The 16,083-nt window shown below is 37.6% G+C and overlaps 3 protein-coding genes across 3 annotated transcripts; 1 reads left to right on the top strand and 2 right to left on the bottom strand.

Moving 5' to 3' along the window:
- Positions 1-1,363: 1,363 nt before the first annotated feature.
- Positions 1,364-3,539, top strand: LOC134657844 (NADH dehydrogenase [ubiquinone] 1 beta subcomplex subunit 9). Its single transcript, XM_063513422.1, has 3 exons — positions 1,364-1,477; positions 2,001-2,143; positions 3,304-3,539. The coding sequence occupies exons 1-3, from the start codon at positions 1,377-1,379 to the stop codon at positions 3,492-3,494; spliced, it is 435 nt and encodes a 144-aa protein (XP_063369492.1). The 5' UTR covers positions 1,364-1,376; the 3' UTR covers positions 3,495-3,539.
- Positions 3,540-6,593: 3,054 nt separating this feature from the next.
- On the bottom strand, positions 6,594-11,048 carry LOC134658162 (derlin-1-like). Its single transcript, XM_063513770.1, has 5 exons — positions 10,652-11,048; positions 9,814-10,005; positions 9,207-9,355; positions 8,498-8,608; positions 6,594-6,747 (listed from the first exon to the last, which is right to left on the bottom strand). The coding sequence occupies exons 1-5, from the start codon at positions 10,802-10,804 to the stop codon at positions 6,621-6,623; spliced, it is 732 nt and encodes a 243-aa protein (XP_063369840.1). The 5' UTR covers positions 10,805-11,048; the 3' UTR covers positions 6,594-6,620.
- A 1,524-nt stretch (positions 11,049-12,572) lies between these two features.
- Positions 12,573-15,267, bottom strand: LOC134658161 (derlin-1-like). Its single transcript, XM_063513769.1, has 5 exons — positions 14,870-15,267; positions 14,347-14,550; positions 13,720-13,868; positions 13,214-13,324; positions 12,573-12,983 (listed from the first exon to the last, which is right to left on the bottom strand). The coding sequence occupies exons 1-5, from the start codon at positions 15,020-15,022 to the stop codon at positions 12,860-12,862; spliced, it is 741 nt and encodes a 246-aa protein (XP_063369839.1). The 5' UTR covers positions 15,023-15,267; the 3' UTR covers positions 12,573-12,859.
- Between the last annotated feature and the right edge of the window lie 816 nt (positions 15,268-16,083).

The following is a 16,083-nucleotide window of genomic DNA, read 5'->3' as shown; positions in this document are numbered from 1 at the left end:
TCATAAAGGTAGGCTTCCCTTTTGTCCACTTCAGCTTTTTTTAAGTGTAAGCGTCATTGAAGATCTGTTTAGCAAATATGACGTTTTTTTTAAAGTTGGTGCCTTTTTTCTATTGTCGGAAATGTGTCCTACCTATAAAGAATCGATTGCATATATATCAACAGTTTGACACACCTTTTCCGTAACAAAATATTATGTATAAATGAGAGTCTGTAATGTTTAAGGAGTTAAGCACTTTGGTTTTTAATTTTGGCAATTGAAGGGATGTTTACAAAAACAACATAACTGACTACACTGGTTGACACCTGAAACGATTAACATGTTCTTAAAAAAAATGACAACCGCTCTAATCAGTTATGTTGTTTTTGTAAACATCCCTTCAATTAGGTATTCTATAACAAATCTTAAATTAAACATGCCGAAATTAAGACATACCTATTAAGTTAAACTTACTTTTACATTACCTACGTTAATTATAAGAATTCTGTGAGACCGATTCACAACGTGCCGACATCATAGTCACCCTAATGAGTTTGACAATGTTGTCTTGTATTTTTATAGTAAAATGTAATAATTGTGGCTTTCTTGTGAAACAATATTCCACAATTAGCAATTATTTCACTCCAACAACCTTTAACATAACATTTCTTCACAATTTTTAAGAAATTTCGCATTCACGTGTTTTGAAGAAATGTCATCAAGTTGGGGATACCAATTAATATTTAAAGTTACTACAAATCCTACCATACTAAAATTTAGGTTTTTTTTTTTTGCTGTGTATGCGCTTGGTTTAATCAGTTAATAATATTGGCATCATAATTATTTACAAATTACTTAAAATATATCGGAACTGTAATCTGAATATAGCACTAAAATTGTATAAGAAGGTAATTAAATTCAGTAGTTTAATGATATAATTTCTACCGTATCTTTTTAACATTGGCAACATGTGCGAGTGAGACACAGGGCTCGGGTTTTTCTATCTCAAGTGGACCGTTTTCTCTAGTCTGGTACGAACAACTTTCTGTCTCGGTGATAAGGTTCAAATTAGTATGGCAAAAAAAGTGACAATTCGCTCCAGTTTAAAAAATATAACTTCATGGAGTCCACCGCTTACACTCTCGTTCGGCTTGTCATTCGGTTATAAACCTTATGCCGTGCCGTTAGTGTTTAAATTATATTAGCTCGACGAGCTTGCGAGCCACGAGACGAGCCGCGAGCCCACCGCTTACACTCGCGTCTCGTGGCGCGGCTCGCGGCTCGTCTCGTGGCTCGCGCGAGAGTAAATTCGGGGTGAGACTCACTGAAATGTCAATGTCAGATAAACGTCAGAATATAGTGCAAAAACCATGAAGTTATATTTTGCAAAAACAAAGATGGCAGGCGCACTGCCTCTTGGAATTAGGACCCACTCTCAAAGAGTTTGCAGCCTTTACAAAAGGGCTCTGCGTAATATTGAAGCGTTTTACGATAGACGGTAAGTTATTACAAAGATTAAAAATACTTTTGCAACCTTACTTCCATAGGGTTACGTAATTTGTTGTCAACACTATAACCTATTTTTTCATTGAATTACAGGTTTATTTTCCAAGATAACTGAAAATCAGCTTTGCAAGATTACCATTTTGCTTTTTGTTGAGCTCTTGACGATAAGAGGTGTTTATTTTATTCATTTGTAGGTCTTTATTTATTTTAGTTTTACCTTTAATCGTAGGATAGATTTAGCAGTTTTATTCGATTTTGGTTAGTAGATTTAGTTTCCCAAGTATGTCAAATACTTTGAAACTGTTACTCTCAATCTGCTATATAGCTATAACAATTAGTTATCCTTATTATGATAAATGCAATACAGGAAAATACAGACAGAAGATCAAACGAAATCTGTTTTAGGTTAGGCATCTTTAAAGTAAATTTTTAGACAATAAGTTGACTAATATAATTATTTTAACTTACCAAAAGAATGTACTAAAATCAAGCCCTTCCTTACTATTCTGTTGCAGTGATGTATACCGCTACCAAGCCGTGTTGATGCGTGATCGCTTTGACAAGAATGCCAAGATCCAGGACATGCGTAAGGCGGCTCAGCTCCTGAAGGAGGGTGAAGAGGAGCTCTTCCTGCAGCAGCATCCTATTCCTAAGAAGTGTAAGTAATATATCCTCCTAAGGCCCAGCCATACAAACTAAACATCCAAAATTTGCCACTGAAATTTGAACCTAAACTGTAGGAAATAGAGTTGGTTTTGTGTTGTTTGAAAATTGAATGAAACAAAATTAAAGCAACTGTTCCAATTGAACATGGTTTAAATTACATCGAACTGAATAGGTACTATACATAGGACCTTGGGCTTTAGGAGGATAAAGGTTACCGTGAATATCAGCTGTTCCTTTCAGACATTACCACTGGTATGGTAACAGGTGAAAAAACCACAGGTTGGGAACAACTGAGAAAACCTACCCATTCCCTTTGGTGTTACTACTGGGATTAAAGTTAATTTTATTAGCATTAGAAAAAGACTGCGATCTTGACATGTCTTTTAATTGAAAAACACTTTAAAAATCAGTAACTATTACTTATGAAGAGAGGGCGGAATTGTTCATGGCAAAAATCAAACATCTATAGTATTCTATAGAGTTGGAACGTTGAATTTTATCGACTATTGAATAAACTGAAATTATATTTGGGTACCTATTAGCGTATCTTTATTTATTTATTAACAAAACTAAACCTCAAATCCATAAGCAAACAATAATAGACTTCATATGAACATTACGGAATAACATTTAAATAAAAGAATATAAAACGATAATTTTAAAAATTACCTACTTAGCACTTCATTATTAAAACTAGCTAGTCAACTAGCTAATCAAAGAGGTTAATGTTAAATTCAGAAATGTAAAAGGTGACTGAACTTATCGATAGCTGAAAAAGTCGATAAATTCAACGTTCCGTTCCAACTCTATTGACGTTTGATTTTTGCCATGAGCAATTCCGCCCTCTGCTTATGAAAGCAAAACAATGTAAATAATCGTATATAATTTACAATTGTTAGATATTTGCTTACTTTTCAAAGGTGTTTTTCAATGAAAAGACATGTCAAGATTTTTTTACTTTTTTTCTAATGCTATAAAAAACGAACTATAGGACTACAAGTCATATTGTGCATTCTAAATGTAAGGAATCCATTTTGTTAAGTATCGAAGCAGGCCACTGCTTTTATATATCACAGCTTTTATTCGTTTTTAAAACTTTTTGTAACTATGTTGGTAAGTTGCCTTTTTAAGAACCATTTTTTTTCCTTCTAGTCGCCGAGAGTCCCGGCGGCGTGGCCTACGAGCGTGAAGTGGAGTCCCCGGACTGGGTCTTGGACTACTGGCACCCGCTGGAGAAGGCGCAGTACCCAGAGTACTTCAAGCGGCGCGAGCAGCGCAAGAAAGAGTTCATCGCCATGTGGGAGAAGCAGTACGGCAAGCATGAAGAGAAGCCACACCATTAAATATTGTGTACCATAGTTAATTAGTAAATATATTTGTTATTGTAACCAGGTTTTTTACTTTAACACCCCGACAATTTGCAAACACTGCTTTTTAGCACTAATAAAGACTGTTTTTTGGTCTGGTCTTTTTGACTGGCCTGGCTGTGAAGCCGCGGTCCTGGGTTTTAATCCCGGTAAGGGCGTTTATTTGTGTAATGAGCACAGATGTTTGTTCCAGAGTCTTGGGTGTTTTCTATGTATTTTGTATGTGTATATTATACAGGTTGCCCGGTAATTAGTGGATAACCTTCTAACCACCGACAGAGCACCTTAGGTTGGTCCAGAAAATGCACTTATAGGTCTAGTAAAAGTTTCGTGGTTTTCGAGATAATCGAACTTTTATGTCTTTTTTAATGGCTAGCTCCAATTAAAAAAGACAGAAAAGTTCGATTATCTCGAAAACCACGAAACTTTTACTAGACCTATAAGTGCATTTTCTGGACCAGCCTAAGGTGCTCTGTCGGTGCTTAGAAGGTTATCCACTAATTACCGGGCACCCTGTATATCTCGTTGTCTGAGTACCCACAACACAAGCCTTCTTGAGCTTACTGTGGGACTTAGTCAATCTGTGTAAGAATGTCCTATAATATTGATTTGTTTATTTAATAAAATTCAAATTTTAAAAGTCACAAGGGTTGTATAGTACAAAAGGAATTCATAGTAATCAAAGGATATGTGTTTAAATTCTTTATTTAAGTTAAATCACTCTGTATAAATAAATGTTATATACACTTGTACTTGATGTAGATATTACCTACATGATATTGTATGTACAAATTCCTATTTAAATAAGAATCAGGTTTGTTTGAAACAATACATTGTGTGATCTGTCCTGCTAGCATGACGCGAGAACGCAACTTATGCTAGACCCCGATATGTCCAGGAAGGAATGTACCATTAATTTACGTTACAAAAGCGAAACCTTGTGTAATTTTAGATGCCCGTAAATTGAGTAAGTATGTATGTCACTAAACTGTGCACTAATACAAAGTTCTCAAAAATACATTCAATAGTTTAATTCTAACTTTTAACAAAGTTATCTTACCGGTCTAGAACACAGACATTTAACTATATAACAATTTCAAAATTTGCCCCTATTTAAACATGGGTAGGTACAGATTTAGTGAATACTCCTTTACCGTCGTATTTTCACGGAAACGCACGAACGTGTTATGCTATTTCAGTCAGTCTCAGTAGAAAAACTACTGAGGTTGACTGAAGTAACATGACAAATACGAAGGTTTTCAAGAAAATACGATGACAAAGGATTTGTTCACTACATCTGTATGCTTGTATTCAAAATCTTGATACACATTGATATACTGGAAATTATCAGTCTCTTAAATTACCAAAAATAATAAATACAAAGCAAAGTCAGTGAAAAATTAAAATACATAGAACAGATGTTTACACAAAACTGAGAACTCATTTAAGACTTAATACTCGTAACAATTCGTCACAGCATTTGTCGTTGCATTAGAAAAAAGGCATTAAAAAATAGTTTATACAACTAAACCCAAAGGAATACTAGGAGGCGTTAACCTTTTCGACGCCAATGACCGATATATCCGCACCGTAGATTCAACGCCAAAGACCGATTAATCGGTCACAGACCACAGAGCAACATAGACCTACGTGCATATGCATAAGGTTCAATTTTAGTTTTGACACTTCGGTGACGTGGCGTCAGCGTGACAGCTTTTGTGTTTGACACGGCGTCGAAAAGGTTAAGTAGTGTAAAATAATATATGTAGTCGCAAATTAACGGCTGAAGTAGATGGCGGTGTACACCTGAATTATGCAAGATTTAACAAATAATAGTGGGGATCCGTTATGTATCGTGTTCTAATTAGGAAAAAAGCTAAAAGAATAGAGTTATTGTCAGAGTAAATTTACTGCTACATAATTATATATCGACACAGGATTAAAACTAAAAATGTATTAAAAAAATATGTATGTATATGTTTTTTTTTTGAACGCCATATATCTTTGGCATAGAAAAAAAATTGTTCGCGTCAATATAACCTTGTAAGTATGGTGTTGTAAATAAATGGAGTTGTCAAACCTTACCGTATACAGCGCCCTCTACATTTTATATTTCACCACTTTATGCGTCATAGTATTCTTTGGCCACATCCAGTGGATTAATTGGGTACTTCCCACTACTTGAAATAAATTATTTCAAACTGTGCACGAAATAAAACACCAGATAATTATTAGAAAAACATAGATAGCAGTTATTTTTAAACAAAATTGCTATTTAATAAATCTGAGTGAAATATAAAAAGTACGTGAGTTGACCGTGACGCAAATCGTTTTGACAGTTCTAGGAAAGTAGCCAATTCGACGGGTTATTCCCACTAGTTACCACCAAGTTGTAACCAGTGGTAACTACTGGGATTTTTTTTCCCACCTTTTACCACTGGTAACTACTGGGAAAAATTATTCCCAGTAGTTACCACCAAAATTTTGATAGAGTTAAATACTAATAAAAACAGTATAAAATAGTATGGTATAAATATAGAGTGCTTTTGAATTACCGAATAAAATCACTTAAAAATAATCTAAATGGATTATTAAATTTATCCTTGCTTGTACTAGTACCTGTTAAACTATTTCAATATTTTTTCGTCACTTTTAAGGCAGTTTACTAAAACACTAATCGACTTAATAATGATTTATTAAATCACTCTATATTTCACTGATTTAAACTTTCACGATTTTTACACATTATTAAATTATACAACGGGACTTAATCGCGTATCTAAGTTTTAAGATTTACCTCCGACGTTTCGAGGACGGCGTTGTCCCCGTTGCGTTGCGTTGCGTTGTTGCGTTGTTGTTGTGGGCGGTGTTGTGCACTCTATATTTATTTTTTATTTTTTTATACTGCTTTTATTAGTATTTAACACTAACAAAAATTTGGTGGTAACTACTGGGAATTATTTTTCCCAGTAGTTACCAGTGGTAAAAGGTGGGAAAAAAATTCCCAGTAGTTACCACTGGTAAGAACTTGGTGGTAACTAGTGGGAATAACCCAATTCGACCAATAGCGTTAGACCAACAAGTGTAAACGGCCAATCAGAGTCAGTTGCCCCCGAGCGTGTGCCCCGTGCCCCAGTTGCGCTGCCCCGGCGCGGGGCCGTGCGTCTGCGCCTGCGCGGGGCGACCGAAACCGGTCACCGTCGTCCGCGAGTTTGGGAACCATTTCCGTCTGCAAGTAGATAACGTTGTTAATATTGTTATCCATACCATAGAGAAATATAGTAAGACAAGAGTGCTCACTCCATACATCAGTTAGACTATTAATTTCAGTGTCTACATCTAGCATCGAGTAGCGGAACTATCAGTACTGCTACTTGACAATAGATGTAGCACCGACCGGAAAGTCTTATCTCAACAGCATAAGACTTTCCGGTCGGTGCTACATCTATTGTCAAGTAGCAGTACTGATAGTTCCGCTACTCGATGCTAGATGCTAATAGTCTTTTTGGTACTAAAACTGATGTATGGAGTGAGCAATCTATGTATTTTTTTCTCTATGTCCATACTTAATCATTACTCCATAATAATATAATAAATAATGCGAAAGTGTGTCTGTCTGTCTGTTACCTCTTCACGCTTAAACCGTTAAACCGATTTAGTTGATATTTGGTATGGAGATAGTTCGAGTCCCGTGGAAGGACATAGGGTAGTTTTTATCCCAGAAATCACCCTTTAAGGGGGTGGAAATTTGTATGGTTAATCGATTAAAAGCAGATAGGTTAAAAATAACTAACTACCCTACCCAAATTACTAACTCCATGCATACGAAGTCGAAAAGCTAGTATTAAAATGCGAAAGTGTGTCTGTGTCTCTGTCGCTCTTTGCCACCATTATGAATAAGGAGCAAAACTTCTATGCATTTGACATTTTGAAAGACCTCCATCTACACTAGCGCCCCTAGCGGCGAAATTAAACGCGGCAGCCCTCATTCCACGCAGACGAAGTCGCGGGCAAAAGCTAGTATATGTATACGTGTGAAAACTTGATACAATGCATAAGAGACACAGAGTAAGTCTCACAATCTGTGCACGAGGTCCGAGGACATGAATCTAGTATTTTAACTGGACCAGGCATGAGGGGTGGGGGAAATGACCGAACGGGATAGTCTTATGTATCGTCATAGAGAAAAAAATACATAGAGTGCTCACTCTATACATCAGTTCAGACTATTAACTTCAGTGTCTACATCTAGCATTGAGTAGCGGAACTATCAGTACTGCTACTTGACAATAGATGTAGCACCGACCGGAAAGTCTTATCTCAACAGCATAAGACTTTCCGGTCGGTCGCTAATAGTCTTTTTGGTACTAAAACTGATGTATGGAGTGAGCACTCTATGTATTTTTTTCTCTATGGTATCGTTCAGTAGGAGTAGCAGCGAAAGCGCTATTATTGTTTGTCCTTGTCACAATTTTATTTTATTCCCCACCGTAAATTAGTATGTATTATGGTGGGCAACAAATAAATTCGACCAATCATAGTGTCGCATTGCCTATGTTTTGTCCCTCACGGAGGCACGCGTATACCACTTCTATAGGATCCTACCATCTATGTCCGAGGGGAAGGAAAATAGTCGTTCTTTCACCGACGGTAATACCATAGAGAAAAAAATACATAGAGTGCTCACTCCATTCATCAGTTTTAGTACCAAAAAGACTATTAGCATCTAGCATCGAGTAGTGGAACTATCAGTACCGCTACTTGACAATAGATGTAGCACCGACCAGAAAGTCTTATGCTGTTGAGATAAGCCTTTCCGGTCGGTGCTAGATCTATTGTCAAGTAGTAGTACTGATAGTTCCGCTACTCGATGCTAGATGTTAATAGTCTAGGCACGCGTATACCACTTCTATAGGATCCTACCTTCTATGTCCGAGGGGAAGGAAAACAGTAGTTATTTCGCCGACGGTAATACTTACACAATAGCTGGTGGTGCGAGCAGCGTAGGCCCGCCGAACTCCTGAGGATACTTAAATAGCAGGAAGAAAGCCAGGTGGCCCACTAGAATGCCGATGAATTCGGCGATTCCACTGCAAAAACACATAGAAAATTACCACAGGTTACAGGTCATAGAGAAATATAGTAAGACAAGAGTGCTCACTCCATACATCAGTTTTTTATGCTTTGACAATCCGCCTCTATCCCATGGTATAATAATATACTCTGCCTGGTACTCTCTTCCGACTTGACCTTGACCACGTGACTGACACAAGCCTACGTCATCATGCGACAGCGCTATACAGGGTGCCCAGTAATTAATGGATAACCTTCTAACCACCGACAGGGCACCTTAGGCTGATCCAGAAAATGCACTTATAGGTCTAGTAAAAGTTTCGTGGTTTTCGAGATAATCGCACTTTTCTAAATTTGAAGTATGGTGCTAGTACTATTAAAAAAGACAGAAAAGTTCGATTATCTCGAAAACCACGAAACTTTTACTAGACCTGTAAGTGAATTTTCTGGACTAGCCTAAGGTGCCCTGTTGGTGGTTAGATGGTTATTCTTTAATTACTGGGCACTCTGTATAAAGTGGCAATGTTATTGTGACGTAGGCTTGTGTCACTCTGGGAAGAAAAGACCATGCTTTATTAGACTGCTCTATCCAAATACTCTTTGGTAACGACTTACCCTCCACTGACAATAAGATTGAACGCAAACAGCACCCACGGCAGGAACATGGCACGGAACCGCGTCCCGAACCAGAACGTGACGATCACGTCCTTGTTCAGCTGGCACCACACATACAGCACCGAGATCACCATCGGGATCATTAATAGCTGGAAAACAGATTTTAGGTTAGTTTTAAAGTTTTGGCAATGTTAGCCAACATTAATTAAAACAAAATGTAGCTGGGGTTTAAAATTATCAGGTAACTTTTGTTACCAAAATATAGTCATTTAAATTAAATTTTAGATGGATTGTTGTTTCCTGGGTGAATCAACTTTTTCTTGTCACTCGTTGCCAATGGTTATGATCTCCTGGGTCACTCTTTAAAACCTGATTTTTAGGCATTTAAATTCACCAAACACGCTTTTTTGTGATACTTATAAACCCTTTCCATTGAGGGTCGTCTACCAAGCGTGTCAGAAGAAGGTGGTGTACAACTATGTCTATGCTACTATTGTCTCTTGGCTGACCAAACAGAAAAACAACAAGAAATAGTTGATCCACCCATCTATTTCAGGTGCAAAGCTATAAAAAAAGTTTTAATTTACAAAATAATATAAACACTCACTGGCATATTAATTAAGAATCCAATAATCACGCACACCAGCCAGTTGAACAGCAGCATGGTGAAGTAGTCGGCAGGCTTGCCGGCGAACATGCCCGTCTCCAGGCGCTCCGAGTAGCTGTACAAGAAGTAGCAGTTCACCAGGAACGGGAAGCTCGGGGGAAAGTAGAAGAGGGCTGTTAGAGGGCGCCATATCTGGAATAGATTGTGTAGGTTGTAGATCTGTGGTTCCGATCTGATCCCAGAGATCGCCAGTAATTAATATAGCTTTTCAATTGTTGCTGGTTAAATTCCATAAATACAGTAAGAGATCAATTATATCATAGAGAAAAAAATACATAGAGTGCTCACTCCATTCATCAGTTTTAGTACCAAAAAGACTATTAGCATCTAGCATCGAGTAGTGGAACTATCAGTACTGCTACTTAACAATAGATGTAGCACCGACCAGAAAGTCTTATGCTGTTGAGATAAGACTTTCCAGTCGATGCTAGATCTATTGTCAAGTAGCAGTACTGATAGTTCCGCTACTCGATGCTAGATGTAGACACTGAAATTAATAGTCTGAACTGATGTATGGAGGGAGAACTCTTGTCTTACTATATTTCTCTATGATTATATTGAGCTTATATTTATATAATATAACCCATAGAGAAATATAAGTAAAGAAAGACTGGTAACTCCATACATTAGTTTTCTTACCAAAAATTAAATAAATAAATGATAAACATTAAGGAGTTTTGCATGAAAATGTTATCAAGCCTTTGCAAACACTGGATACGACTTTATTGTAAGGATCTAATGCAAAAATTATAAGTATATGAAGGAAGTTACTACTTACTTGGAACTGGGAATAGAACGGCGACCATAATAAAATTAAATTGAATGGATTGAAGAATCCGAATTTGGCTAAAATACTGATCACTACAGTAGCACTCAACCAATATCGTGTAAAGAATGGTATTCCGTAGTAGAACTCACTAAATTCAGTCATTTTTATAAATTCTTATACTTATAGCTTTCTGGGTAAAATAAACAAATGTAGGATTTCGAGTTCGTATGCACTTTTTATGTTTAAGTTTACACCGCTTACTTGTAAAAACACTATTGGTAATGAGTTAAAATGATGTCATGGCATACGTGTCAATTTTTTATCATTTATATGCTCAATAAATTGAATTAGCTTTCTTATTTTATTATTGTTTAGTCACTGCAATGCAAAACTACACGACACCACAGATACTATCGAGATGAAGAGGTTATCTGTCAGATTTGAAGTTTCTAGATGCCAAAAAGTATGAGTGATGTGGCAGTGACGTAATCTTAACAAGGGTTCTGTTTTTGCATGTACGGAACCCTGTAAACATAGCTGTTCGGAAAGAGAATGGTCGAGGAATATATAGTTGGTCAAACCAATTTGTCAGTAAATAAGAACAAAAAACTATACTCATATTTTTCTTTTGAGTGCTAGTACTAGCACATATTATATAATAGGTACTAGTCTAAAAGTGATAACACACTATCGCACCGCACCGCGACCTTGGAGTGTCGCACCCATAAGTGAGAGCGAGAAAGAGATATCTGTTTACTGTGTTATCTGTGTCACTGTAAGACATAGTTAGTATAGTATGATTCTCTCTATGTTTCAAATGAGACAGTACTTTGACAAACTATAGGAAGAAACCAATACATTCTACGACTCGTCTCTTTCCGCACAGACTTTATATGTACAATTGTACATCAACTTCCGAGTCTCGACAATAATGTACTAATATTGTGTTAAATAGAAACGTCTGCTAACGATAATAAGTTTAGACATAAATAAATTAAAAATACTGAGTGCTTTACATATTATTTATTTAAAATTAAATTAGTGTAAGTCCATACATAAAAGTAGATTATAATACTTTATGTACAAAATATATTCTTGATATAAGTAATATATATTTCTGACATCAACAAATCTGATATAGATCGAAGTTCTGTTAGTAGTACTAACAGATATGTACAGTCAGCAGCAATAGTTGCTAAGCAGGCGAGGTGTTCAAAACTACCTTGACGCGCTCTTATTCTCTTAACAATAAAGTCGCGTCAAGATCATTTTGAACACCTCGCCCGCTTAGCGACTATTGCTGCTGACTGTACATGGACCATCATAATCAAAACACACAACATCAATCACTCAATACGTAAAATTTTATATAACGTCAATACAGGGTGAAATTTTAATCACCAGCCATACTTTATAGATCATACTTTTAGTATGGGACGAATAACGAATTAACCGCAAAAAAAAAATTGGCAAAATGTATGAAACAGCCAAATTTTTGTTCGCGATTTCGGCATTAGTCCCATAGTAAAAGTTGTTCAATACGTATGACCTATAGACCTAAATAAAAAAAAATCAACAAAAAAAAAAACTAAAATCATACTAAAATCAACAAATATGTTCAGAATAAAGGGCTATATAATAATAATAATGACCTATAAAGTCACTACGCAGAGTAGGTATGGCTGGTGATTAAAATTTCACCTGTATATTTCTAGCGCTCATACTTTAGTTTAGTTGTTATTCGACTTGTGACTTGATCACATATTTCATATTTAGTTATTTAAAAAAATATAAGCAAACCACGTGAGTAGGTCCCTCTGCAAGTTATACCTACTTTAATATTTTGTTTAGGACACGAAGCTGGCTGAGTGGCCTAAGTACGGTACAAGATTGAAAAGCTTGATTACCTATATCATTATTGTATAATGTATTCAGAGGCCTGCTAGAGTTTGCCCGCGGCCCAACTGGACTCCTTCATTGGGCCCTACTCTCATTTGGGCTGAGGCCACACTGAAATTATTTGGACTGATGTTTTTTCACCCAGTTTAACACATTGAGTGCCAGAAACCCGCTCAGTGGGTTCTCTGTTCATAGTCGCTTTCCTCTACAAAGCGAGAAAACGCTGGAATCGGCTACGAGCGTTGCTCTAGGAAAACGTTGGCAGTGAATGTGTTAAGATACTAAGATAGCTAGGTATTTAAAGGGTAGAATGTGTATTCAGAGGCCTCCTAGGGTTTGCCCTCGGCCCCACTGGTGTCCCTCTGGGACGGGGGCTCTGGTTGGTGCTGCTGCCGCAGGACCGAAGTTGTTCGGGCGACGGAAGTCAGGGAAATACTTCTTGCTATAAACAAAATAAAGTGAAAATGTACTATTAGCTAAAAAAACACAAGATGGATTGGATAAACAATCGATTTTTTTGCCCGAGGCATTGCGGCCGTGCCTTGGCACGTCTTCACCGGACGAGCTGCCTCGCGCGGCAATTTCATCGCGAGGCGGCTCGTTCTGTGTGAACCCGCCTTAAGATTTATTTGCCCTCGCATAAAAGACTATGTAGGCACGGTATATACTTACAGAATGGCAGGTGGTGTAAGTAAAGCGGGTCCGCCGAACTCCTGCGGGTACTTGAAGATCAGGAAGAAGGCCAGGTGGCCCACCAGGATGCCCAGGAACTCTTCAACGCCACTGGAAACATTATTTAATTAAATGGACTCCATTTTAAACAGACCATTAGAGCTTGGGGCCTATTTCACCACTCTAACAATTAGGTCCACACAGAACGAGCCGCCTCGCCAGGAAATTGCCGCGCGAAGCAGTTCGGTCTGTGTAGACCCGGCTAATTGGCACCTGACACTGATAATTTCCTGTCCATGTCCTGGTCGATAAGTAATTCTGGTACCTAGCGTCAATATTTATTTGTTGGACCAGCAATGCATGCCGAATTGTCGCTGACGTCGCTGTCCAGCTATCACAACTATCGAACAACGGCACAGCACACTTGTCATTGGCGAAATCATCATAAATTTGATCAATACCTTTTAAAAAAAATTAAATAAAACTATATATGTCAAAAATCTCACCCTCCATTGACGATAACGTTGAACGCGAGCAGCACCCACGGCAGGAACATGGCGCGGAACCGCGTCCCGAACCAGAAGGACACAATCACGTCCTTATTCAGCTGGCACCACACGTACAGCACCGAGATAACCATTGGGTCCATTACGTACTGAGGAACGAAACTCGTCGTTAAATTACTTACACACAAAATATTAAGGAAAAGTAACGATCAAAACCTGCCCTATGTTCCATTTATTGTTCTTTAGATTAGAACAATACGCCTCGCGAGGAAAACGACCATCTTACGATGAAAATGCCGCGCGAAGCAGCTCGGTCTGTGAAATCGTACGTCGCTCGAGGCATTGCGGCCACGAGTGTGTTTGCTCCGCCCGAGGCATGTCTACACGCGGCAATTTCCTCGCGAGGCGTTTCGTTCTGTCTGGATCTGCTTAAACAACTCATTCTGTGTAGACGTGAATTGCCCGTTCGAGCAGCGCGGACATTGCCCCTACTGCAAGTACCGCCCCTACACATGCTTAGTTTGCGTACTCTTAGTTTGAGATCAGAAGCAAGTGTGTATTTTAAATGGTGGACTCTTTTTTGGATGTAGATAAATAATGTAATCAGTTACTTTAAAATGTACTCACACTCAATCCAACCAAAACTCCAATACCAATGCAGACCAGCCAATTAAAGATCAGCATGGTAAAGTAGTCAGCCGGCTTGCCAGCGAAGATCCCAGTCTCCAGTCGCTCGGAATAACTGTACAGGAAGTAACAGTTCACGAGGAAGTGGAACCCGGTCGATGGGGTGATGGGATAGTAGAATAGTGCTGTTGCTGGACGCCATAGCTATAAAAAGAAAGTATTTTTTTATATATCTGCTTTTCTCTATCTTTTATAGCAGCCTATTTGCTAAGTTAATATTGAGGGAAAATTTTGATTGGGAAATCTACTGTCACTTGGGTATCTATTTCTAAGGCTGCGGACTGAATGCACGCAGCACACAATAAGTACGTGGGGACAATATTACACAGCCCCAAATTAAACAAAGCTTGTAAATAGGGTAATTTAAATTAAATTACAGTTTGGCAGAAATTCAGTTAGGCATGCTTGTAGCTTTGAAGGTGATTCACATAAAAATAAAGGTAATTATATTAAGAGCACTTACATGGAATCTGTTGATGAAGGCGCCAATATCCAAAATTAAATACCTGAAGTCGAGAAGATTAAATTTGGCTAATATACTGAGTCCAACAGTTAAGGATAACCAGTAACGGGTGAAGAAGGGTATTCCGTAATACCAGTCTCTAAATTCCGTCATTGTATAACTCGTATATTTATTTAAAGCCAATTATTTTAATGTTATTGTGCAAGAAACAAATTTAGGGCTTATCTACACCGGTGCTAGATAACACAACACAATATGGTTACGCGATATATTCTGGAATGACTCGCTGTTTAAGGAATTCTCGTTTGATAAATAAATATTCCTGATGTAATTCTATGCAAATTGCAGCTTTGTACACGTGTCCCGATCGAATTTGTCCAGAATTTTTCGTGGATCTGTTGTCTAATGTCTTCTCTTCTCTGAGTCTGACGTTTAGTTTTGAGTGTTTTGACATCAATTTGACAAATAGACATTGGATCACTCCATAGATGGTAGTATGCAGTAACTCAGGGGGGGGACACTAGGAATGTAGTTAACGTCAGTAAAGATGCAGGCGATTTCTATATTTTGCCCCCGACAACATACTATTGCGTAAAGTTGACTTCCGATTACACAAACTACGTCACCAGATGTCACTATAAAATTCATATAATTTTAGTGGCATTCATATTAAAATTAAAATAAGTACGAATTAATATTTTTAATTATTATAATTTTCAATTAATTTTGCGAAAAAATAAGAGTTTTGTTAAAATGTGATTTAATTATGCTGTTTGTTTATGCTGGCAACACTTGCATAACCGCCAAGACCATAGAGTGGCTTAAAGGACTCGCATCCAGGCTATAACTGTTAAAAAAAAAAAAAAAACAAGACCATAGAGGTACAATCATAATTATATAAATGAAATGGGCGAGGAGCCAGTTGACCGAACGAGATGCACTTATAGAACTTTTAGTATGGAGTAGCAGAGAAAGCGCTTTTGAAATAACCCGACCAAATTACGTAGGTTATGTTTGGTAGGTTGTCAGGAACGTCAAAAAGTGTTTTTAATTTGGTCGCATCACGTATGTTCTGTCCCTCACGGGCGCACGCGTATAGCTCATCTAAGTATATAATACTAGGTATATGGCCAAGACATGCAATTTTTTAGCTGTCACTGGAAGAGCGTAAATTAAAAATATTTTAGTGTTGGTTGAGCCATTTTCTTCGTTAT

This window comes from Cydia amplana, chromosome 21, assembly GCF_948474715.1.
Source record: "Cydia amplana chromosome 21, ilCydAmpl1.1, whole genome shotgun sequence".
In the NCBI taxonomy this organism is placed as follows: Eukaryota; Metazoa; Arthropoda; class Insecta; order Lepidoptera; family Tortricidae; genus Cydia; species Cydia amplana.
The sequence above is the reverse complement of the archived record's forward strand: the minus strand, read 5'-3'. Positions and strand labels throughout refer to the sequence as shown.